We start from the raw sequence: 26,054 nt of genomic DNA, 5'->3' as shown, positions 1-26,054 counted from the left end.
GATGTTCCTTCCCCTTAGGGTGTACTATACTTTAGTCATTCGCACTTGAGCTGTTTCCCAATTTTTCTCAAGTCAGGTAACTCTATGATGTACGTCTTTTATTTGAATCTAATTACCTTCTTCAGAGAAACTCCTTGAAATTATTGGGGCAAAGGAAGTGAACTCTAAATTGTTAATAATTTTTTCTTAAATTACAGAAAACTAAAGTCTTCATCATCCGATTCGAGGGTGGCTTCATCCCAGTTTGAGTCACACCATCTCCAAATCCCTCCCAGTATCAAGTTTGCAAAGTCTTAGTAAACACCTCCCAGCAGCCCGCACCTACGCCTGCGCACAATCGCCCAAACGCAGCCCTCCAGCCCAAAAGGGAAACTTAAGGACACGCCCCCGAAGCGCCACCTCTTTAAATTTTAAAACGAAGGCCCAAGCCAATGAATGTTAAGTTTCTCCCGGAACACGGTGCCCCGCTCACAACCACGCCCTCCACCAATCAGGCAGAAAGCTTTTCCGTCGCCCTTCCAATCAGCGCCAAGGATGGAAGTTCCTCACGTAAGTTACGTAAGGCAACTGACCAATAGGAGCTGACTTTGGGGGCTGACTCCGCCAATGGCAGGAGCACTTGGAGAGCGCGGGAGCTTTTCCACCAGGGCTCCTGAGGGAAGCGGTGAATGGCGCTGGTTCTCTGAAGCTCGGGCCGAGAAGAGAGCCGCGCGGGCCCCGGCCGGAGCCCCGGGGCGGCGGCGCGGCCGACATGGCCTGCTGTCACAACGTTATGCTGCTGCTGGACACCGCGGGCGGTGCCACTGGCCGGAGTCCGGTCCGGCGGGCCGCCCTGCGCCTCCTCACCTACCTGAGTTGCCGTTTCGGCCTGGCCAGGGTCCGCTGGGCCTTCAAGTTCTTTGACTCTGAGGGGGCGCGGAGCCGGCCGTCCCGCGCGTCTGACTTCCGCGAACTGGGGGCCCGCTCCTGGGAGGACTTCGAGGAGGAGCTGGACGCCAGGCTCGGGGACGTCGCGCACGGCGCCCACCTGCCGGGCCCGGCGCCCAGGGCCAGCCACACGCACAGCGCCCTGATGGAGACGCTGCTGGACTACCAGTGGGACCGGCCCGAGATCACGTCGCCCACGAAGCCGGTCCTGCGCAGCAGCGGGAGGAGGCTGCTGGACGTGGAGGGCGAGGCCAAGGAGGCCGAGAGTGCGCTCGGGGGCTTCGTGAACGCCGTCTTCCTGCTGGCCCCCTGTCCGCATTCGCAGAGGGAGCTGCTGCAGTTCGTGTCCGGCAGCGAGGCCCAGGCTCAGCGCCTGCCGCCTCCCCCCAAGCAGGTGATGGAGAAGCTGCTGCCCAAGAGAGTGCAGGACGTTATGACCGCCCGAAAAATCACCTTGTACTGGCTGGATACCACCGAGTGGCCGAAGGTAAGTGCGTGGCAAACTCAGACGTGGCGCACGGTGTCCTGCTGGTCGACCGGAACCTGGAAGCGTCTGCAGAGCCGCCGGGAGACTCAGAACGAGACTAGCACGACCAGCATGTGTCCCTTCAGAAGGGAAGTCCTGTGGTCATAAACCGGGACGATGGGTAGGTCCTTACACACTAAGGTAAGCATTTAGGGCCCTTACCTGCCTTCCCAGGTTCTGTTTTTCCTACACACGACGAATACTCCAGCATGCTGAAGCATCGTCTAGTCGGTCAGCAAATCTTTTTTTTTTAAAGATTTTATTTATTTATTTGACAGAGAGACAGCGAGAGAAGGAACACAAGCAGGGGGAGCGGGAGAGGGAGAGGCAGGCTTCCCGCCGAGCAGGGAGCCTGATGTGGGTCTCGATCCCAGGACCCCGGGATCATGACCTGAGCCGAAGGCAGACGCTCAACGACTGAGCCACCCAGGCGCCCCTCGGTCAACAAATCTTGACTGCGTGTTCTGTCTCATCCGTCACCCCGAATGCCAGTGCTCACTCTTCTGTGCCAGTCCAAACTTCTAACGCGTTGCCCCGTGGCAACTACTTAGTCTCAACTTGTGAATTTCCACGTACTTTTGTGGCGCTTACCCTTTCCCCACTATATTTTCCTATATGCAAGCCTCTTACCTTCCATCTAGTCTAAAAATACCTCAGAGGCAGGCACACAGCACCTTTGTATCCCCTGCAGATGGGTATTGAGCATTGTACGAGTTCAGTAAATAGTCGTTGACTAAAGCTTACAGTTGTAAGTGGCTCATTTGGATTTTTGTTGAGGCATTGGGGCCCCTGCTCCTGTTAAGTACTCCGAGATAAGTGTGTATTTTTTTTTTAAGATTTTATTTATTTGAGAGAGAGAGAGAACGGGTGGGGGAAGGAGCGGAGGGAGAAGCAGACTCCCCGCTGAGCAGGGAGCCCAATGCGGGGCTCGATCCCAGGACCCTGAGATCATGACCTGAGCCAAAGGCAGAGACTGAGCCGCCCAGGCGCCCAATAAGTCTGTATTTTTACCCTCACCATTTTCCTCCTCTCACCTTCATTTAATTAACAAATAGTCATTGAGAAGCCATTGCACCAACTGCCTACTCTGTTAAAGTTGCGGAGGGCGTGGTGGTCAGCTGAGGTGGTTTACCTTCTAATGAGGAAGCTACATTAAACAGATACGAATAAACAGGTGAGCAAGAGGAGGTAGAAGGGTGGGGTGGGCGAGCTTTATGAGCAGAGGAGGTGAAGGAGGAGGAACAGGAAGGTTGGGAAGGAACATTCCAGAAAAGAGCAGGTATAAATACTTGAACTGGAAAGGAGCTTAGTTTGTTTCAGAAAGCACATGTCTGTAGGACCTAGGCAGTAAAAGTGCGGATTTTCTTCTAATTGATGAGCAATGGCTTAACCAGGTAAAAGATGTGATTCCACTTCTTGGAAACACATGTGGCTAAACTAGGAGTGGGTTAAATTGCAAGATTACATATGGAAAATGAGCAGGTACTTAAAAAATGATATATAGTGTTAAAATTTCCACCATGCTTTCGCATTCAAAGCCCAGAAATGGTAAATGTAAAATAAGGCAGCAGTGGCTTGTCAAAGAAAGGGAAAGAACAAAGGTGTTTAAGGGGATTGTGAACATTTGATGGAGAAAATGGAATCCTAGAACTTAAAATTTGTTAAGGCAGCAAATAAGTATTGGACATAGTACACAACACGTAACTGCTTGATTTGGGGTAATTGATACCAAATCACACCAAAGACTTTATTCTGGAATTATATCAAATACTGGCTAGAAAGAAATCTTGGCACATGGGCCTTGCAGATTCTTCTACCTTTTCTTTTTTTGGAATAGCATTACAATAAGTAGATTGACAGTATCTTCTTAAAGATCTCTTCCAGTTCTGACATTCTACCATCTGAGGGGATGGGTCTTCTCTGAGGCTTCCCTTCTCACATCTGCTATGTTGTTTACCCTAAGAAAATGCCCATCAAACACGCTTTTCTGTTTTGTTTCTTTTTTTTTTCTGGTGAAGATTCATCTTTTCCTATTCAAAAAGCCTCTGCCCAGCCACACGGAGGAGATAAAAGGGAGCTTTAGGTTAGTCCTTGGAGAGCTCTCACTACAGGGGTAGAGAGAAGGGAAGGAGAAAAAATCCAGGTCCTATCTTGTGGAGCTCACAGTCTGGGAAACAGAACTGGAAGAAACAGAACCTGGACTCACAGACTGGGAGAGGAGGGATCCAAGCACAGAACTCTTGCAGGATAGAAGGGAGCATAGAAGACCACTGGCATGCTTTCGACTTTATACCTGATTTATTCAGCCACATTTATTACATATCTGCTGGGTGCTGGATGTATCATTAGTGAATCAGACATGTAGTTCCTGCTGTCTTGGAGATTATAGTCTTTTTTTTTTTTTTTTTAAGATTTTATTTATTTTTTAAGTAATCTCTACACCCAACATGGGGCTCGAACTTAACCCTGACATCAAGAGTCCCATGTTCTACTGACCGAGCCAACCAGGTGCCCCTGAATTTATAGTTTTGTGGACATTTATAAATCTCCAGATTTGAAACTTATCACTAAGACTTGTCTTTCATTTAATCTGTAATATGCATAAAAATGAAAAATGTGACCATACTCTATATAGTGATTGTGTTATTGTTTTTTAATCATGTGCATATATTCTCATCAAAAGTTGATGTCTTTTTCAACTCTTATTGAAGCTTTACCTTTCAACTGATAAGCAGATTTTTTTTTCCCTAGCTGTCCTCTAGCCAGAATATCTGACTATTTCAACAAATTTTTTGTTTCCCTTTGGCAAAAAATCCTAATCAGGATCTATGGTATATGAACTAGCTTACTGTTTTCTCCCATAGCGGTGAACATAGGCGTGGACATATGGATGGTAACAGCAAATTTTAATTGATTAATTTCCAAACTGGCATGCATAACTGGAACAAAAGTTTTACAATATTTTGTTTATCTTCACTACATTTGATATTTTCTGTTGTGCTCTGATATTTTCTATTCTGTTTTTTTTGATGCTGATCATGAGCCAGTCAGTTGATCCATCAAAGGATCCATCTGAGTCCACCAAAGGGTCATGACCCTCATTTTAAAAGCACTATCCAAGATAGTTCTTGGTTCTTGGACTAGTCTGTTCTTGCCTTGCTGTGACCTTGGGTACTCTTATGCCCCTTTTTGAACTTGAATATATGAAAAGTTTGGAGATGACTTTGAAGACCTCACATTCCATACCAATTTATGATCTATAATTGTTAACTCCTGTGGAGTAGGCAAACCAGCATAATAATTGTATTTCGGGGTAGACGCTCTTCCATCATGTTCCTATACTACTTGAATATTGTCATGTTATATTGTGATGCTGAGTTAAACATTTCACATTATTGCGGTTTTACTCTACCCCCAACTTTAAGATTCTAGAAGACTGAGACTAGGTCTTGCTAATTCATGGCATATAAAGGTTGCTCAGTAAAAGTTTGTTAAGGGGTGCCTGGATGGCTCAGTCATTAAGCGGCTGCCTTTGGCTTTGGTCATGATCCCAGGGTCCTAGGATCAAGCCTGCTTTGGGCTCCCTGCTCCGCGGGAAGCCTGTTCTCCCTCTCCCACTCCCCCTGCTTGTGTTCCCTCTCTCTCTATGTCTTTCCCAGTCAAAAAAATAAGTAAAATCTTAAATAAAAGGACAATTCTTATAAAAAAATAAATAAAAAAAAAGTTTGTTAAAAGAAGGTTAAATGGGGCGCCTGGGTGGCTCAGTTGGTTAAGTGACTGCCTTTGGCTCAGGTCATGATCCTGGAGTCCCAGGATCGAGTCCCGCATCAGGCTCCCTGCTCAGCAGGGAGTCTGTTTCTCCCTCTGCTCCTTCCCCCTGCTTGTGCTCTCTCTCTCATTCTGTCTCTCAAATTTAAAAAAAAAAAAAAAAAGTTGAATGAACAGTTGTCTGTGTGTGAGGAAGTAAAGACTGGCTTTTACAGAGAAAGCAGGATTTGAGCTAGATTACCCAAGTTGGAGAAGAAGGGGAAAGCATGGGAAACAGCATGAACCAAAGCATGGAAGATAAAGTATGGCATGTTCAGGAAACAGTAAATGGTTCAGTGTCCTGGAAGGTAGCAGTGGGTGAGGGAAAGATAATGTGTTTGGAAAGGTTGTTTAGGGCTGGGCTATCCCCAAGAGTTACTTTATCGTGGAGGCAGTGGGAAGCCCTTGAAAGTTTTTAGAGAAGTAGCACGATCACATTCATGATTTGCAAGAATACTTGGAGCAACAGAGAGGACAGATGAGAGGCAGGACACACGCTGGAGAGGCTGTACAGTAAGTCTAGGCAAGAGATGACAAGGGCTGTAGTGAGAGCAGGCTGCACGGTAATAGGGTACCGACCGTTTGTGTGTGGCTTAATAAATACAATAATTGAGTAATTCGATCCTTTAATGTAGACGTCTACTTTCTCCTGCTCTCCCCAAGCTTTATTTATGGATGCCTCATTTATAACCACCTGAGTTTCTTTGTAATTTTTATTTCAGTTGTGGGAATCCCCGGACCACCGTGGGTACTGGACAGTGTGCGAACTGCTCCACCTTGTCGGAGGCACTATCTTACCATCCGAGACTTTCAGCCAGGATTGTACTAAAGCTGGGAAAAGACTGCTTGGTAGTGAAAAAAAGCTGGCAAGTGAATCTCCCCTCTCTTCATGGATTTCAACTCTGCCACTTGATGCTACTTTGAACTGTTTGCTCTATAAATCTGCCTATGAAGCCTCATTTCCACGGATGGAAGGAACATTATTTCTCCCTGTTGAAGGTAAGCAAATACTCTTTGGGGGGGTTTTATGGTCTCAGGTACATTGATTTCTTCAAGGCAAGCCCATGCTTTTCTTTAGAGTTTCCAACAGCCTAGGCACTCCATTAATGCTTGTAATTAAAAGGTGTCTGTGCAGAATCAGGTACCACAGGAAAGCATTGAACATGGGCTCAGTGTATCTGCCAGCCCACCTTTAAAAAGAACTAGTGAGTGATTTTTAAAGAATTTCCCAGCTGTTGAAGGATAATAGTGTTCAGGTGCCCAAGCAAAGGGGTGGTAAGATTTCCTGCCTCATAGAAGAGACTGATAAATGGAAGACCATAGAGAAGCAATGATTGATTAAGAGAAGAAATAACAAATTAGTGAACAGCCTCTGAAATTGGTGCCTGTTACCAGGAAGAGCCCGCATGTTAGACCCTTCATAAGTTTACTCTATGATCTGTAGAGTGAATCTCACTTCTGAATCCCATATCCACACAAAGTCCTACTCTGTAGAGATGTATACGTAAAACTATGTTACATACATTGCGTGCAGTTTAAGGAAATTTCAAGAGTAGTTTTGTTTAAGCAGTTTTGTCATACATAATCTTTAGAATTCAACATTCTTCTAAGATGTGATACACTGTATTTTACAGATTTAAGCAGTGTTGTCTTTTTTATAACTCATGAGTATTGCTTGAACACTTATTTCTAAGGCATAATTATTGGGAAGTTCTGACACTTAGTTGGACCCTTGTGATTCCATTCATATGTAGCTGTTCCTGTAGAACAAAATGTGCCTGCTCTGCTGCTCTGTGGGCCGTGGGATGAGGGATGAAGCGCGAAGTGACGATACTCGTACCACACGGACAGTCTCATTTTTTTCTTCTTACTATTAAATCTGTTTTTAGTAATGATTACATTAGAATCTTAATATTCCTTATTTCCAACAGGCAAAGAGACTCAAGAAACATGGACAGTCACCCTAGAGCCCTTGGCCATGCATCAGAGACATTTTCAAAAACCAGTCAGAATTTTTCTAAAAGGCACGGCAAGCCAGTGGTCTCTCCCAGCGAGTAGCACGTTGGGCACTGAGAGCTGGATGTTACAAAGTCCAGAGGAGAACAAATCAACTCAGAGGATGTTATTTCAGCAGCTGGTAAGCAGGCTGACTGCTGAGGAGTTACACCTGGTAGGTACCTGGTGCATGCTAAATTTTTCTTGTCTAAAAACACACTGGTGAGGTGAAATTAATGTGATTATCAAATGCCAACGATTGTTCTACATGACGTAGTTTCAGTTACACATGTAGCATCATGACAGTGCTCCTTAGTGAAGAAACAGTTCATAAAACTGCATGTACCTTAATTCCAACGAAGTTAAATTATATTCTTATATGGGAACAAAAGGCAGTGGGCCGAATGGAATGCAAGTATTAGTTTAGGGTGGTGAAGTAATGCCTGGTTTCTAGTTATTTTGTAAGTGTTCTACTATATATTAACTTTATATAATATTTTTTAAAAGCCCTACACTGTAAAATTAGGTGTAATAGGGTTCAGTAGTTACACAAACTTAGAAATGTCTTCTGAGAAATACATATATACCCAGATTTGATTGAAAGGTGATGGTTATTTTTAAACAAGGAGCAAATTTCTTACCTTACTTTGTCTTTTGCCTTTGTTACCTCAGAAGGCTTCTATCTTCTGGATCCCATTGTGAGACACTTAGAGAAAAGCTGTATAGTCTCTGAACCGATGTTGTTCTAAGAGTTGTGTGTTCTGATAGAGCACTGGGTCGGGAGTCAGGCGGTCTGGATTGGGTCTCAGCTCTGCTGCCCAACTGTGTGATCTGAGTAAATCCCTTAAGTGGTAGTACTGCCTCATGGTTAAGAGCGTGGGTTTCGAATTCATATGTGCTTGGCTTCTGCATCTAACTGGGTGACCTTAAACAGGTTATTTCTCAGCCTTAATTCCTCCTCTGTAAAAGGGATAATAATCATTTTTACCTCAGAGTGAGGTTGTGAGGTCCTCAGTTTTGAGGACTCGGGGAGTTATAATAAGCACATAATAAGTGCTTAGTAAATATTCCTGGTAACCTTAGGTTTTTCTTATTTATAAATTGAGAGATTAGGATTATATGGTCACTAAATTCAATTCTAGCACTAATACCCATCCAGCTTGTCTTTTCTACAGTTTTATCTTTTATAATAACGGTCATCGGGGGAAACTATCATTCTATCTTTTACTAAGCTACATTCTTCTTTAGCCATAGGACAACCATCTTCTCAACTAATTAGAACTTCTGATGTAGGTTGCCAGTGTGGACCCTGGTGAAGGCTGGCCCCCCATCACGGGAGTTATTTCCCCCCTCTCTACCAGTGCTACAGTCCTCACCGTGTTCCGCACTGAGGAGGCTGAATTTCAAAGACCTTTTCTCCAAACAGTTGTGGCAGAGAGCCCCCAGGATACAGCTTCCCTTTTCTCTGATGTTGTAGATATTGTATTGAATCAGATTCACAATTCACTCGAAGATCCTGCTACCTGTGGTAAGCTTCTGAACCAATAACTAACATACTCCAGGGCAGTGGTTTATAGTTTTTTCCACTATCAGAATTTTTTTTTCACTGTGCTCTTAGTAGAACCCCAATATCTATTATAAAACGGATAAAAGTAAGCTACAATGCTTCAGGCAACTTAAGTCATTATTATTTATAGAAATCCTAAAGCACTTCTGAGGGGTCCAAAGGCTCTGTGAAACTGGGTTGAAATCAAAGGTATAAGATGAAACTTGTACTAATATATTTAATGAAGACTGCATATAAAACTGTTGTGATTCTGTCTACCTTCCAATTTGTTGCATTGTTACTAATACAAAACAAACCTTATTTATGCTAGGTAGATAGAAATGTAATCAATTTGATACTTATTCCATTCATTTATTCAACAGATTTATTGAGTGGCTGCTGTGGCAGGCACTGTTCTCATGGGAATGTATCAGAGAACAAAATAGACAAAAGTCTCTGTTCTTAGTGTACCATCTAGTCGGGGGAAACAATAAGTAAGGAGGTTGCATAGTATGTTTGAAAGAGATAAGTGCCATCGTAATAAAGCAGGAAAAAAGGAATGGGGAGTGTAAGGGGTGGGTTTGAACAGGCTTTGCTGAGAGAGTAATATTGGAGCAAAGGCTTGAAGGAAGGTGAAATGGGAAGAATGTTGCTGATAGAGGCAACCCCAAGCACCAAGGCTCTGGAAGGGTGTGTGTCTGGTGTGTTTGAGGAGCCGTGAGCTAGCCTACGTTTGTACATTGTTGGGGTACCATTTGGAATTGGTGGTGTGGATGAAGGAAGGTTGTTAATGATGTGGCCTTGTGTGTCCTTTGTGAGAATGCCGCCTGTCTAAGGGCGGAGCAAGTGCTTGCGTTCTCCGCTTTGGGCCTAATGCCTCTTTTTCTTTCCTTCCTCTCCCATCTCTGCTCCTGTCCCTGTAGCTGCCGCTGTTCCAGAGTGGGCCCAGCAGGAGCTCGGCCGCACTGGTCCCTGGAGTGCGGCTGTTGTGGAGAAGTGGTTTCCTTGCTCTAACCTTAGTGGTGCCAGTTCAAGTTTGATGGAGTCATTTTGGTAAAACTTTTTTATTTCTCTGGATATTGGTGGATGAAATCAGCTCTCACTTATCTGCACATGGGTTGGTTTGTGTAGTATAGTCCAATAATATTAAAAACTAATTAAAAATGGAGAGCATTGTTTAATGGTTATAGAGTTTCAGTTTTACAAGATGAAGAGAGTTCTGGAGATGGGTGGAGGTGATGGTAGCCTAATTATGAATCTACTTAATACCCCTGAACTGTGTACTTAAAAATGGTTAAGATGTTACATTCATGGTATGTATGTTTTACCACGATTAAAAAAAAATTGGAAAAAATTAATTACGGAAGTAAAATGCACTCATTATGGAAGTCAGAAAATACTGGGTATTAAATCTCAGTAATAATGAAAAATAACATTTGTGTAATGCAGCTAAGTTTATACTTCAAGGAAGATTTATAGAACTTATCTTTTAAGGAAGAAAAGTTAAAAACCAATTAACTAAGGGTCCAGTACAGGAAATAACACAAGGGAGTAAATCCCAAAAATAAGATAGTAATAAAGATAAGAACAAATATGAATCACAGGAAAAAAAAAAAAATGAACAAAGATAAAGTGATTCTTTGAGAAGCCGAATAAAATAGAATTATCTATAGCAAAATCAAGCAGTGCTTTTGTTTTTTAAAGATTTTATTTATATGAGATAGAGCACAAGCAGGGGGAATGGCAGGCAGAGGGAGAGGGAGAAGCAGGCTCCCTGCTGAGCAGGGAACCCAATGTGGGGCTGGATCCCAGGATCCTGGGATCATGACCTGAGCCAAAGGCAGACGTCTAACCGACTGAGCCACCCAGACACAACCATATTAGAAATGTAAAAGAGGGGCGCCCAGGGCTCAGTCAGTATAGCATCCGATTCTTGGTGTCGGCTCATGTCATGACCTCAGGGTCATGGGATTGAGCCCTGCGTCAGGCTCTGTGCTCAGCAGGGAGTCTGCTTGAGATCCTGTCTCTGCCTCTGCCTGCTCCCCTCCCCCCACTCTCTCTCAAGTAAAGAAATCTTTAAAAAAAAAAAAAAAGAAATGTAAGAGATATAGAAGAAATTCAAAATAGTATTAAGATGTAAAGTTAAGATTTATTTTTTGCCATAGAGATAACCAGTTGTTCCAACACCATTTGTTAAAAGATAGTCTTTTTCTCATTGAGTTCACTGTGGCACCTTTGTCGAAATCAGTTCACCACCATCATGTAGGTCTATTTATGAAAAGAACCTAGTCCAGACAGTGTGTTAATATCACATTGTCTTGAGTACTGAAATCAGGTAGTCCTCTCAACTTTGTTTTATTTTCAGAATTGCTTTGACTATTTTAGATCCTTTGTGTTTCCATGTAAATTATAGAATCAATCTGTTAATTTCCACCAGAAAAGCCTGCTGGGATTTTTGACCAAGAGTGCATTGAGTCTATAGGCCATTTTGAGAAGAACTGACTTAATAACGAGTCTTCTGATTCATGAACATGGTACAGATCAAAAGGGCTAAGACAGAACAGGTGCACTTTCCCCTATAAGAAAGCAGTGTTTACTGTAAAGCTCTAATGAGTAGGGCAGCGTGGCATGGGTGAGATGATCAACAGAGAGACCCATGCAACAGTAGAGTGCCCCCAAAATGACCCACACCTGTATGGGAGCTCAGCATATGACAGAGGCAGAATTATAAATGTGGGAAAGAATAGACTGTGCAATAAATGGTGGTGTGACAGTTCGCTCTCTAGAAGAAAAAGGATAAAAATTAGATTTCTACTTCACAACATACACAATGATAAAGTCCTAATAAAATTTTAAAAACAAGCATGAAAAGTAAAGCTTTAAAATCGTAAGAAGGGAAGATGAGTAGTTTAGGCTGGGAATGGATTTCTTATATAAAACCTAAAGCGTTCAAACCATAAAGGAAAATAGATGACTATAATTTAAAATTTTCTGTATGATGAAAAGGACTAGTCATAGGCCTAGGTGGCTGTATCCATATAACTAAGAAAGGATTAGTATCTAAATTAGTACAGAGTTCCTAAAAATCAACAAGGAAAAGACAAGCAATTGGGCAAAGAATGCGAACAAGTGGTTCATGCAATGAAATCCAATAGAGCAGTAATTTGAAAAGCTAAGATACTCAGTTGGGGCACCTGGCTGGCTCAGTCTGGAGAGTATGTGACTCTTGATCTCAGGGACCTGAGTTCAAGCTCCACATTGGACATAGAACTTAAAAAAAAAAAAAAAAAAAGATGGTCAGTTTAGATAAATGGAAATGAAAACCATAATAAGAAAACCCCCACAAGATTCTATTTTATACCATTAGATTGTCCCAGGTCAGTAAATCTGATCTAGAACAAGGGGAAATGACACTTTGGACAATAGAATTATAAATGATTACAACCATTTCAGAGAGCAGGTTGTATTCCTAGTAAAGCAGAAACTTCGCATACTGACAACCAGCAATTCCATTTACAAGTGTCTACATTAGAGAAGTTTTTGCACAAACGTGAGGAGAGCTACTCTTGATTGTTCACTGCCAGTCCTTAAAAGTGAAAAAGTGGAAAGAACCAGCTGTCTCTCAGTGGGGAAATGGAGAAACGAACTGTGATATAGTTATACAAGGGAATATTACAGATTAGTAAAACTGAATAAACTAGAGCTATCTATATGCTCATGAAAAATATGTTGAGTACAGACAAAAAAGTGCAAAAGGATGATGTATGATACTTTTAAAAACTTAGAATGCATATAATAGCAATTTATATTGGTTTCCATACATATGTATGTCTCTATAAATAAACACAGGTCTAGGAATATCTCTGGAAGGAAGCGATGGGAAAAGATAAGAGTGGGCTTTTTTGTGTGTCTATAATGCTTAATTTCATTAAAAAATCTGAAGTAGATAGGGTAAACCATTAGCAAGTATTTAATCTTGCTGGGAGGTATATATCTAATAATGCTTTCTCTACTGTGTATTTGAAAGGTTCATAAGTTCTAAACAAACCCTCCCCTCAGTGAAAGGCAATCCCAGCACACTTAGGGAGAATTAGTCTGCTTCAGACCTGCTACATGTGTGAAACTGAGAGCCCCAGCAGATTCAACTCATGTCGCCATAACTTCCTCCTACTTTAAATCAAATAATATCACATAATGGAGGACAGTGAAATACAAGTAATGCATTTTGAAAGTTGTGCCATTTTCTTTCTTTTTTTTTTTTTTAATTTTATTTATTTGACAGAGAGAGAGAGAGACAGCTAGAGAGGGAACACAAGCAGGGGGAGTGGGAGAGGGAGAAGCAGGCCTCCTGCCAAGCAGGGAGCCTGATGCAGGCCTCAATCCCAGGACCCCGGGACCACGACCCGAGCCGAAGGCAGACGCTCAATGACTGAGCCACCCAGGCGCCCCGAAAGTTGTGCCATTTTCTTAGTTTGCTTAGTGACTGATCTGTAGTCCTAGGCAGAAAAGCATTTGATAACTAATCACCCCCTCAGCCCCACTTCATCCCCTTCTCATCAATCCCAAATTAGTTTACTACAATGTGAAAGAATTATTCAGAAGTCACTGTGACACTTAATATACTGTTACATCAGTATATTAAGTGAGTAAAAAATACACTGAGTAAAAAATAACTATGGATAAGTCAATACTATATGTCATGATTAATGGTTTTGTGAACAGGTTGCTTCCATTCCTGAGTGGTTTTTTTTTTTGAGGGGCTTAAACAACAAACATTTATTGTGTCACAATTATGGAGTCTACAAGTCTGATTATTAAGGTGTTGCATGGGTTGGTTTCTTCTGAGAGCTCTGAGGGGGGAGTCTACTGCATATTTCTCTCCTGTCTTCTAGTGTAAGTGTTTAAATCGTGAGAAGACAGGGACATTTTCCCTCCTGAGAAAAAAATATTTTTGAAGGCTTCTTGTGTGGACATCTTTTGATTAACTTTTAAAAGGATAATGAATTTTGTTGTTATAGCATTTTGGAAAAACCAGAATTTCAGCTTTATACTAGACATCTTGCCTTGTTCACAGGTTACTACAGGCTGCCTCGTCTAATAAGGAAGAGTCTTCCAAAACTGAAAATGAATTAACATGTTGCCTGTCCGAGCTCTACCAGAGAAAGTCTCGGGAAGAATCCGTTGTGTCCAATCAGGAAGACAGCAAAAAGAAACGTATGCGCATAGACTGTTTTTTGAGCGTGTATGTTTTAAAAGATTGGCATTCCCTAAAATGTGGTTGAAATGGTAACTGAATAAGAGAAGGACAAGTTCTTATATTTCAAATTTGAAAATGATTACATTAGTTACGAAAGTGATGTTAAAAAATCGCTCACAATCCTTTCTTAATAGGCCATTTCCATTTTTAGATATGACAGAAATATAAATCCAACTTTATGTGCTGCTTATAAATACTTATTCATCTGCTACCTTGCCTTTTTGGTTACTATTCTACCTCATTGCTTCACAAAATTTACAAAATTCTTGCGTTGTCGAACAGATTTTCAGTTTTTATCATTATAAATAATATTAGAGTGTACATCATGCATGTGATTTTTTTTTTCTTTTTTCTTTTTTTTTTTTAGATTTATTTGACAGAGAGAGTGAGAGCAGGGACACAAGCAGGGGGAGTGGGAGACAGAGAAGCAGGCTTCCCGCTGAGCAGGGAGCCCGATGTGGGGCTCGATCCCAGAACCCTGGGATCATGACCTGAGCCGAAGGCAGACGCTTAACTACTGAGCCACCCAGGCGCCCCGCGTGCGATTTATTTTTTGAGTGCCTTCCTTAGAATAAGTTGTCAGGAACAAGTTACTGTGCCAAAAAGTGGGAGAAAGTAGCTTCTGATGCAGCCTGCTCAACTGCCTTTTAGGAGAGTTTCGTCATAACTCTGACCATTGGGGAACACCAAAACGGGTCTGTTTGGCATCTGCCTTGCTAAAAATCATCTGATCCTGTTGCGATGTTCCGTTCCTAAACCTCAGTTTAAAGAAGAGCTCTCTTTCTACTCCAGGTTGTAGGTACAAGGAGATGCATGAACCACCAAATTGAGATCCTCCTGAAGGGATATACTTTATTTTAGTATTCTTTCACAGACTATTTCATCTGAATTAAAGTGGTTCCTAAATTGGCAGAAGTGAAAGCTATTTTCCTTTTCTCTCCACGCTGTTTTGGAAGGAGGGGTCCCTCGGACTCCAGTGCGGCAGAAGATGAACACCATGTGCCGCTCCCTGAAGATGTTGAACGTGGCGAGGCTGAACGTGAAGGCGCAGAAGCTGTGTCCAGACGGCAGTCCAGAGGCGGCTGGGGAGAAGGGGGTCCAAAGGCCGGCCGGTGGGAGGACAGCAGATAAATGGGAAAACAGAGGAAGGACACTAAGAAGCTCTAAACCTAAAGGTATTCCTCAGTTCCACAGCTTTTGGTGTCTAAGGCCAGGTTTACTCTTTCATACCCTCAGATTCTTGTAAGTTTTAATCCTATCCATGAATTAATGAATATTTATCAAACATCTGCTGCATTCCTCAAAGTATGTTATGGGGAATACAATAAAAATAAGATCATGTCCTATTCTCAGATTTATGATCCAGCAGCAAAGATGATAATAATGAATTCATATATGCAGATACACACACACACATGCACACACACAATACATAATGAACTAATGCAACCTAATACACAAGATATATGCAGATACACACACACACACACACACACTCACAAAATAAATAATGAACTAATGCAACCTAATACACAAGATATATGCAGATACACACACACACACACACTCACAAAATACATAATGAACTAATGCAACCTAATACACGAGAGAGCCAGGAATCTACAACAGGAAGGACTTGCCTGTTGGGGAAGTAAAGACATACTAGGACTGGAGAACGGGAAGGGCAAGTCTTGGGCCAGAACAGGCTGAGGAGGCTTCTCAGGAGTCAGGGGAGCCCAGGCTAGATGCTGAGGAGCGAGCAGAGTTGAGATGGCAGCAAGGTAAGAGAGAGCATGCTAGATAGGGGATTGGCATAAGCAAAGTCACAAGACTGGCCATGGCATGGCCATATGAGAGGTGGTTAAAGAAGCTTTATACATTGAGGAATTAAGGGAGAGGAGAAAGCTTTGGGAGTGATCTAGGGTATTAAGGTCTTTCAGAGTTGGGCAGAAGAATTTTGTCCAGTAACATTAATTTTACTATTTTTTCTTTTTTTAAGATTTTATTTATTTATTAGAGTGAGAGAGAGCACGAGAGCAGGGTGAGGGGTAGAGGGAGAAGCAGACTCCCTGCTGAGCAGGGAGCCTGACGCGGGGCTCGATCCCAGGACTCCGGGATCATGGCCTGAGCCGAAGGCAGATGCTTAACTGGCTGAGCCACCCAGGTGCCCCTAATTTTTACCATTCTTTGTTTTCTAAAAAAGGGATAAAATTGCAGTAGGTTTCTCATTTCTCAGGGCACGTTCAGAGCCAGTCCTGTGGGAGGACTGTAAAGATAGCTTATGGACTTCGGGCAGTAACTGCATGATGTCACCTTTGATTTCTTTTGAGAATTCTGGAATAAATAAATAAATTCTCCTTGAAGGCTTTTTTTTTTTTTTGCCTGTGGCATGTTAGAGTCATAGATAATCATCAGTCTGAATGAGACAGAACATCTTTAATGAGCTAATAAAAGTATTCGAGAATGTGGATGGTTCATTCAAGGGAGAGCAAAATTAACAGCACCCAAGACTGTGTGCTATTAACAGTTTCTGGACTAGATTCTGAGCAGAAATAGACCTGCCCGACAGGGGCACGCAGCTTTTTGACAAAGGTGCCCCAGTAATTCAGTGGCCAAAGGATAATCTTTTCAACAAATGGTGCTGGAATGAATGGGTGTTTGTATGGAGAAAATGAACTTCAACCTTACCTCTTACTAGTATTTCAAATCTCTGCTCTATTTTTTCATTCTAATGTTGCTTATTTATGCTTTCTCCCATTTTAAACGGCTCAGTTTTACTATAGGTTTCTGTATTTGGGTTCTCAGAGAATCATTGTTTTGTTTCTGTTGATCTCTCTTGTTTCCTTTTTTTTTTTCCTATTCATTTTTGTTCCTATCTTTATTCCTTTCTTTTGGGGTTTACTCTCATGTTATTTCTTGTGTTGGGCCCTTAGCTGATTGTTTTTTTTTTATTTTTTATTTTTTATTTTTTTAAAGATTTTATTAGAGAGGGAGAGAGCGAGAGCATGAGCAGGGAGAGGGGCAGAGGGAGAAGCAGGCTCCCCACTGAGCAGGGAGCCCGATGGGGGGCTCAATCCCAGGACCCCAGGATTATGACCTGAGCCAAAGGCAGATGCTTAACCAACTGAGCCACCCAGGTGCCCCTATTTTTTTTTCTTTAAAAGATTATTTAAGTCTATGAATTTTCCTTTAAGTTTAACTGCATTAAACAAGTTTGCCATATTCTGTTTTCATTGATACTTATTTCTAAATAATTTCTGACATCCATAATGTAAGGGAATTTTTTAATCCAATCTGATAGTTTCTTTTACCCATCAAGTATATTTGTAAAATAAATGTTTATAATTACTGATAAGCTTGGATGTTTTTTAGTGTCTTATTTTGTGCTTTCTATAGTTTTTATTTTTTCCTTTCTAGCAGACTATGGGATTAATCAAGTTTTGTTTATTTCTCTTTTTCCTTTCTGCTAGGTTTGGAGGTTATATAGTTTTGTTTTGCTTTTTTAAGATTTTATTTTTAAGTAGTCTCTATACCCAACATGGGGCTTGAACTCACAGCCCTGAGATCAAGAGTTATATGCTCCATCAACTGAGCCAGCCAGGCACCCCTATAGTTTATTTTCCATTAATGATTATCCTTAAATTTATAACATGCACACTTGATTTGCAAAGCCTTAAAATTATCATCTCTGCAATTTCTCAGCCTCCACACTATTGACATTTTCGGTGGGATAATGTTGTGGGGGCTGTCCTTTGTGCTGTAGGATGTTTAGCAGCATCCCTGGCCTCTGCCCACTAGATGCCAGGAGCATCCTCCTCATCCCCACCAGTCTGGCAACCCAAACACAGTCAAATGTCCCCTGGGAGGCAAAAATTCCCAGTTGACAACCACTGGCTTAAACAATACAATGACTAGATGTGATGATCAATTTTGTTTTTTTTTTCATAGATTTTAAAACCGAAGAGGAGCTCCTATCTTACATACATGAAAATTACCAAAAGACTGTGGCCGCAGGAGAAATCACGTTGCATTCATGTGCTCGGAATATGATATCAACCATTAAAGCATTCCTAAAATCCAAAGGCACCAAGGAATTAGAAGTAAGAGAGTATGGGGTGGTTGGTTGCTTGTTGGTGGGTTTGGTTCATATGTCTTGGGAAATGACTATTATGTGGTGTGTGATTCACAAGTAAGATAAGCAAGGGGGTGAACATAATTCCAGACCTTGGAAGGTGGACATGGTGAACTGGCAGAAACCCAGGAAATAGGCCAAGTGAAGGTAGTGGTAATTACATATACTTCTTTTCTAATGAAATCTCTGTCTTCAGCTGCATGTTAGCTGCATGAATTAAGCTGGTGTTTCTTACCCAGAGTCACCTAGAACACTTTTTTTTTTTAAATGCTGATGCCTAGCTTCCTCAAGACCAACTGAAACAGATCTTTGGGGCTTGGGTCCCGGGCATATGTACTTATAAAAAGCTTGCTAGATGATTCTTATGCACAGGGAGTATTGCCAATCATTGGTTTAGACCATGCTATCGTTGTCTTTATTCATGGTTAGCGGTACAAGCCAGGCACCTCTAAAGTGGACAGGAGTTGTTTACAGTCTTTTTTCTTTTCCTTTCTTCCTCTTTTTTTTTTTTCTTTTCTTTCTTATTTAAGTAAGCTCCATGCCCAACTCAGGGCTTGAACTCACAACCCTGAGATCAAGACCTGAGATCAAGAGTCAGATGCTCTACTGACTGAGCCACCCAGGCACTCCCATGGTCCTTAGATTTCTCAGTCACTAACTTAATGGAATCTTTTTTTTTTTTTTTAAGGAAGGTCAGATATGCAGGCTTGTTGTAGCCATGCCCCTTGCTCTCAAATACTTTTTACCATGCTCCTTTTGAAAATATGAAGGAAAAATATTCATTTTTTTTTTTTTAAGGTTTTGTTAGAGTGTGTGAGCAGGGGGTGGGGTGGGGGAGAGGGAGAGAGAGAATCTCAAGCAGACTGCATCAGGCACAGAGCCCAATGGGGGGCTTGATCCCAGGAACCCTGATGTCATGACTTGAGCTGAAACCAAGAGTCTGACACTCAACCGACTGAGCCACCCAGACACCCTGCACATTCATTTCAACTATTTTTCATTCAAATGAAATAAGGGAGCAATTCGTAAGGGAATGTACTTCCCTTCTTAGGACATTAATCAGCTGTGAAATGAATTAGAAATAATTAGTAACTCAGAATTCTATGTAATAATTTTTTATTTTCAGATGAACTGCGTGAATCAAGTAAAAAATAGCCTCTTAAAAACTAGCAAAAGTCTTCGACAGAATCTAGGGGAAAAACTGGATGAAGATAAAGTCAGAGAGTAAGTAACTACCTTGATTTATTTACTTATTTTTTACCATCACTCCAAAACAGCTCCAAGATTTGCTTGGATCCATTTAAAATTGCTTGATTGATAGATAAATAAGTAAGTAAATAAATAAATACCAACTCGATTGCCAGTTGCTCATAGAGGCTTTTTGTGGTTGATTCTTGGTGATGTTCTGATGTGCAGTTTGAGTTACCTATTTACCTGATAAGCATGTCGTTATTTGGAGAAGGCAGTGGCTCTTCTCCTTTTTGGTTGTCGGTTCTTTTGTAAACAGATCTTTGCTTTCAGTTAAACGGCACTCAAGATAGATATGACCCAGGTGTTTTATTCTGTCAAGGTGCCAGCTTCAGGTATTTCTTCGTTTGGAGCTGTGTCTGCAGTGCCCTTCCGTCCACGAAAGCATCGTTGAGATGGAGCAGGTGGTGAAGGAGGCAAGTATATAGCTCAGTGCTGCTGGAAATAAGCCTGAAGGCTCTTAGCTTCCCTGCAGAAGGCATATGGTAATTTTCAAATATCTTCTTCAGGTGACAGACTTGCTGCGCATGGTGTGTTTGACTGAGGATTTGGCATACCTAACAAAGTTTCTGGAAGAAATTTTGGGATTGTGAGTTCGATGACTACTAACTTTAGAACTATTTTACCAGGAACTGCATGTGGTATTATGTGAGAATTGTGGAATTCTCAGGACTATTTGTCCTGCTGGATGAGGGATGGAACAGAGAGGGTGGAATGGTGGCCATTGCATATTTAACCAATCTATTCCACAGGTATATTGACTCGATCCCGAAGACACTTGGAAATCTTTATGACAGCCTAGGGTTTATGATTCCTCAGAAGCTGGCTGGTGTCCTTCCTCTAGATTTTTTCAGTGATGACTCCGTGACACAAGAGAACATATCCCCCCTTCTTTCTGTGCCTCTTCTGTCAAGTGCTCATAGATCAGTGTCGGGTGGCACTGAATCTGACCAGCTGGAGGAGCTTCGAACCCGATCAGCTAAGAAGAGAAGGTGGGAGCTCAAGGAATTGAAGGAATTACTTGCTCTGTTGTAGTTCTGACAGAGGGCAGTTGTCTTGGTATATAACTTGTTGAATTACTAGTTGCCCTTCTGTCTGAATCCCAGAAGCCATCTATTGGCATTCCTAACATGCAGCATCTGGCATCCTTTTTATTATCCAAGGAATATACAGAATTGATAATGTAGTCCCCAGTGCCCTTGCCTATCCACGTGGGGTCTCCAGGAGCTAGGAGCCTTTTATGAGATAAGCTTCGGACTTCAGTGTACTTTTTCTTTTCCTTGATGCTCTTCGTTCTTCATAACTAGTTGAATTGATAGTAGTTAACTTTTGGAAATTGTGAAGTTGGCGTGTTTTGCTACAAATTCAGACCAATGCCAACATAACTGGCTTTTATTAGTGTATTATTTTCAACTCTGATTCTTTTCTAATTTACTCGTAACCTCTGTTGAATGTATAATGGCTGTTTCTATTTTTAAAAGGAAAAATGCATTAATAAGACATAAAAGCATTGCAGAGGTTTCGCAGAATCTTCGACAAATTGAGATCCCCAAAGTGTCCAAGAGAGCTACAAAAAACGTAAGTTTTTTCCCAATGGACAGGAAATAGTGCTACAGGATCTGTTTCTTCCAGCATGAGTTGACACAATAAATAAGCTTGAAGGGCAGTGTCTCTACTTTGAGGAAGTGGACACTGGAGGTTACAGAAATAAAACAAGATGTTTTTATGAATGAGTATTCAACTGGAATCCAACAACTAAAGAACTATAAATTTGCTAAAGATAAACCAGTTTACTCAAAAGTATAACAGTTAGAGGTGATACAAAGAAAAACAGAAAGGAATGAATAAGTTAATTAAAAAATCTTTAGAGGGGCACCTGTGTGGCTCAGTCATTAAGCGTCTGCCTTCGGCTCAGGTCATGGTTCTAGGGTCGTGGGATCGAGCCCCGCATCGGGCCCCTGCTCAGCAGGAAGCCTGCTTCTCCCTCTCCCTCTCCCCCTGCTTATGTTCCCTCTCTCGCTGTGTCTCTCTCTGTCAAATAAATAAATAAAATCTTTAAAAAAAAATCTTTAGATAAGCAAACTCAAAATAATAACAAAGCAAAGAGACACTGAAAAATAATGTGCATCATAATAGGACTTTCAGGACTTGCAGACCAGAAGGTACTTTTCAGTACATTTTACTTCAGTAAGGTGGGGTGGGGGCAGCTGTCGTAAAGCCAGGTGATTGCTGGTTTGTTTTTTTTTTGGTGGCAGGTGTGAGAACTTGAGGCTTTGTTGGTTGCAAAAAAGAAAGAAACCCAGCTGGAGTCTATTTATTAAGTAGAATTGATATCTTGTTAAGGAAAGAAGGGAGACAGTGCATTGAAACTTTTTGAACTGCGTGAACTATCTGAGAAGAGTTAAAATTCTGTAAGAACTAGCTTTACTAGCATTAATCATCACAGTAGTGCTTCTGTTTCTAGAGATGTATAGCTGTCCTTTGGAATTGGAGGTGGGATTGTTGTTTTAAGAGTTAGTGGTATTCACTTCCTTAGTATGCCTTAATAAGTATAAGTGAAAAAATGCAAATCTTGTGTATCTTGGAATCCTGATTGGAGAGCGGGAAATCCAGAAGTGGGTGACCACAAAGGTGTCAGACCTCCTTTCTCTCTAGATGTTACAATGATTTGCAGTCCTTTCTAGCACTCCTTACGTCAGCCTCTATATGGTAGTTCATTCTTCAAGAAATATATTGGCATAACTGGAAAGAAACAAAAGCTTTAAAAACAATTCCGTTGTTTAGATGGCATCTAGATTTTTATTTATTTATTTAAATTTTTTTTTTAAGATTTTATTTATTTGCGAGAGAGAGAATGACAGACAGAGAGCATGAGAGGGAGGAGGGTCAGAGGGAGAAGCAGACTCCCTGCTGAGCAGGGAGCCTGATGTGGGACTCGATCCCCGGACTCCAGGATCATGACCTGAGCCGAAGGCAGTCGCTTAACCAACTGAGCCACCCAGGTGCCCGCATCTAGATTTTTAGACTATTGAATAGTAAATAGATTAATGCAGAGAAGTCCTTAAGAGTATAGTCATCCTCTAATTTATATGGGTTTTCCCTTACTTTTTAGTTATAAAAAGTATATATGATAATCGTTAAAAAAATTAAAAATCCTATAAAGTTAAAATTTAATAAGCGTGTCCCTTCTCCATTCATTCTTTTTTTTTTTTAAGATTTTATTTGAGAGAGAGGAGCGGGGGAGAGGGAGAGAATCTCAAGCAGACTCCCCGCAGAGCCCGCCACAGGAGTCCGATCTCACAGCCCTGAGAATCTCACAACCTTGAGATTGTGACCTGAGCCGAAATCAGAGTCTGATGCTCAACTGACTGAGCCACTCAGTCGCCCCTCCTCCATTCATTCTTCAGAAGTAATCCTTGATGACTATTGTGTCTGTTCCAGGCCCTTTTCTATATATACCAATAGCACACATCAAAGGTGTCTTCATACCTGTTACACACATACATACACATTACAAGCTGTACAAACCTGCTGTACTTGTTCTGTTTTTTTTTTTTTCTTTTTTCCCTTTTTCCCATCATGGACTTCTGTGTACGTACAGATAGGTCTTCCTTCCTTCTCTATTTCTAGAGGTCTTCCTGAGGTTTTAATGTCTGCGTTGGATGGATGTATCAAAATTGGCTTCACTCTATGGATGTTGAGGGTGTTTCTTATTTTGTATTACAATGCAGACTTCAGTGTCCTTAGAACATATATCTGTTTTTGTGCATTTTACAAGTATTACTGTTAGGGATTCCTACAAGTGGAACTGCAGGGGTCAGAGGATTTCATGTGGAATTTTTATTCTTGTAAATGAATGCCGATTTCCTCCTCTTCCAGGAGAGCTCTCGTCCTCCTCTTCAGCAGCCTCTACTTCCGGTGAAAGATCCAGTACAAGGTATACTGTGCTCTAGCAGTGCACACATTTATTGACTAGCATGACAAACTTAGTTTAATTGCACGTATTTTAGCAGCTGCATACAGTTATAAATTAGAATTTTGTATAATCGTTGGTTAATGAAATCTGTCCAAATACCACGTGCTAGGAGAATGAGGTATTCACATGGTCTCAAAATACTGCATTCTGCAAAATCACTGGCTGGAAATCTTTTTTAAAAACACTATTATTATGAAAACCACAAAAAGGAAAAGAAATGATGATAAACTGGTTTAGGTGAAAGCATTTAAAGTGTGACCACTGAACGCACCACATGATCTGCTTGCATCTTAACTTTCATGGGTCGGGGTGGGGGAGCGGTAAGGGATATTGCTGACCATGAGAGAAGTGGGAAGATGGATAGTATGCCGGGTGCCCTGCCCCTGTTCTTGGGAGATGTGCACTGACGTGCAGGGAACTGAAGGGTTGGGATGTCCGCACCTTACTGTGCAACTTCGGTGGGGGAAAATTCTGTAAACATAGAGGTGCAGGGAGAAAACATGTTGATGGCTGGTGAATTTTAGTGTTGATTCTATGTGTAATGTGTTACTCTTTGAAGCTTTCTGTCAATATTAAACTTTGAAAAACTTGGGAAAACCAAGGAACAAATCAAACTTGGCTGTCAGGTCCTAAATCCATTTCAGGCATTTGTTTTGAAACTTGGGTGTTATTGGGGTCCTCAACAGTAATGTCGGTCACTAGTGGGTAAATATCAGGGCTGCTCCCAGCTCGTGGATCAGGGTTAATTTGGTTTGTATTTAAATGACCTGCTCTTAGAGGAGTTTATCCTTAGTGTTTGGGTAGCCGCCTCTGGGCCATCTTGCTTTGGACTAAGATGCCATCCTGCTAGCTTTGTCAAGTAGTTTTTGACTTGGGAGCTGTTTCTCCTAACTTTGAGTCTAAGTGGTCACACAATTCTCATGTCCTGGAGTCAGGAAGAGCATTTAAAATAACCTAGCAAATCCGTAAAATATCATAAGAAGAATGAGATTTGTGGAATTGAAAGGAGCAGTTCCTCTCCTTGGAGTTGAGCAGAATACAAAGCAGTCAAAAGGTCTAAAGTGAAGAAAATCATCATAACAGTGGCGTATAGTAAGAGGACTCTGATCTCCATTAGCCAGCCTCTTAAGGATTGTGTCCATTTTACAATGAGGACAGCCTCTAATTTAAGTGATGTGGGCCTTCCTCGTGTTCCTGAAAAGTTGGATTTAAACTGAATTTGTAAGAGTAAATAGTTTGAATGCATCATGTGAGTATAATATTTAAGGAAATCCTATTAGTAAATGTGAATATTAGTAAATGTTGCTTTTTCTTTTTTTAATGCTTTCAGAAGTGACTAAAGTTCGAAGAAATCTCTTCAACAAGGAAATGATTTCTCCTTCAAAGAGATCAGCAAAGCGGGGGTTGCCTAGAAGCCACTCTGTGTCCGCAGTGGAAGGTCTGGAGTGTAAACTTGACAACTTCAAGAGGACCAAAGGTACTATCTTTTAGGGTAGCCAAGAGAAGGGGGGGGCTCTTGGATCCAAAGCAGCCTCCAGACTCTTTGTTGCAAAAGCTCATTGATCTGTTTTCCTCTCTGTGGTTACCATCAGTTTTCCCCTTGGGGTCTCTCTCCCTCCAAGCTTGGATGAAGACTTGATCCTGGTATCTGCTCAGTCTTTCCCTTCCTAGTCGCCCCCACAGACAAACATCTATTTTACAAAACCAATGAAAAAGAAAGAAAGAATAGTGACCAGTTGTTTTCAAGTCTTTTGAGGGTTTTTTTTGTTTTCTTTTTTCTTTTTTGTTCTTTTAGTAATTGAGTAAAGTATGATTCACCGGTCTTTGTTATATTCACAAAGTTACGCAACCATCATCATAAATTCCGGATCATTGAGTTTTTTTGTTTTTGTTTTTTGTTTTAAGATTTTATTTACTTACTTGACAGAGACAGAGAGGGAACACAAGCAGGGGCAGAGGGAGAGGGAGAAGCAGGCTCCCCGCTCAGCGGGGGGCCCGACATGGGACTTAATCCCAGGACCCTGGGATCATGACCCGAGCCGAAGGCAGCTGCTTAACCGACTGAACTGCCCAGGCACCCCCCAGGTCGTTTTTATCACGCTAGAAAGAAACTCCTTTTCCCCTGACTTTCCTAGCTGGAGGCAACCACCAATCAATCTACTTGCTCTTTCTGTGGATTCTCCTCTTGTGGGTATTTCTGGGTTTGTTTTGTTTTGTTTTTTAAGATTTTATTTATTTTGAGAGAGAGAGCATAAGCAGAGGGGAGAGGGAGAAGCCGACTCCCCGCTGAGCAAGGAGCTCGATGTGGCGCCCAATCCTAGGACCCTGGGATCATGACCTGAGCTAAAGGCAGATGCTTAACCGACTGAGCCACCCAGGCGCCCTCTTGTGGGTATTTCTTATAAGTGGAATCATACACTATACACCAGCTTTTTTCACGTAGCATGTTTTCAAGCCTTATATATGTGTTGTAGCATGTCTTAGCACCTCATTTCTGTTTATTGCCCATAATATACCATTGTATGGATAAACTGCCTTTTATTTATCCCTTTATCAGTTAGACATTTGAGTTGTTTCCACTTTTCGGCTATTGTGAATAATGTTTCTATAAACATTCATGTACAAGATTTTGTGTAGACA

At 41.6% G+C, this 26,054-nt stretch overlaps 1 protein-coding gene across 2 annotated transcripts in view; it reads left to right on the top strand.

Annotated features, from left to right (window-relative positions):
• Positions 1-709: 709 nt before the first annotated feature.
• Positions 710-26,054, top strand: part of TICRR (TOPBP1 interacting checkpoint and replication regulator) — a 45,029-nt gene continuing 19,684 nt past the window's right edge. The window contains exons 1-15 of one of the 2 annotated variants that reach the window (XM_078078886.1): positions 710-1,414; positions 5,983-6,259; positions 7,192-7,430; positions 8,549-8,783; positions 9,725-9,854; positions 13,876-14,015; positions 15,015-15,233; positions 18,007-18,158; positions 19,317-19,414; positions 19,761-19,854; positions 19,948-20,027; positions 20,191-20,430; positions 20,920-21,016; positions 23,318-23,375; positions 24,748-24,891. In XM_078078886.1, the coding sequence (XP_077935012.1) occupies positions 752-1,414; positions 5,983-6,259; positions 7,192-7,430; positions 8,549-8,783; positions 9,725-9,854; positions 13,876-14,015; positions 15,015-15,233; positions 18,007-18,158; positions 19,317-19,414; positions 19,761-19,854; positions 19,948-20,027; positions 20,191-20,430; positions 20,920-21,016; positions 23,318-23,375; positions 24,748-24,891 (2,866 nt within the window). In that variant the 5' untranslated portion in view covers positions 710-751. Of the gene's footprint in view, positions 1,415-5,982; positions 6,260-7,191; positions 7,431-8,548; positions 8,784-9,724; positions 9,855-13,875; positions 14,016-15,014; positions 15,234-18,006; positions 18,159-19,316; positions 19,415-19,760; positions 19,855-19,947; positions 20,028-20,190; positions 20,431-20,919; positions 21,017-23,317; positions 23,376-24,744; positions 24,892-26,054 lie in introns of both variants that reach the window. The other variant, XM_036069897.2, reaches the window with a different exon arrangement.

The sequence above is a fragment of the Halichoerus grypus genome, chromosome 8 (genome assembly GCF_964656455.1).
Source record: "Halichoerus grypus chromosome 8, mHalGry1.hap1.1, whole genome shotgun sequence".
Lineage (NCBI taxonomy): Eukaryota > Metazoa > Chordata > Mammalia > Carnivora > Phocidae > Halichoerus > Halichoerus grypus.
Note: the sequence above shows the minus strand (reverse complement) of the source record. Positions and strands in the feature narration are given on the sequence as shown.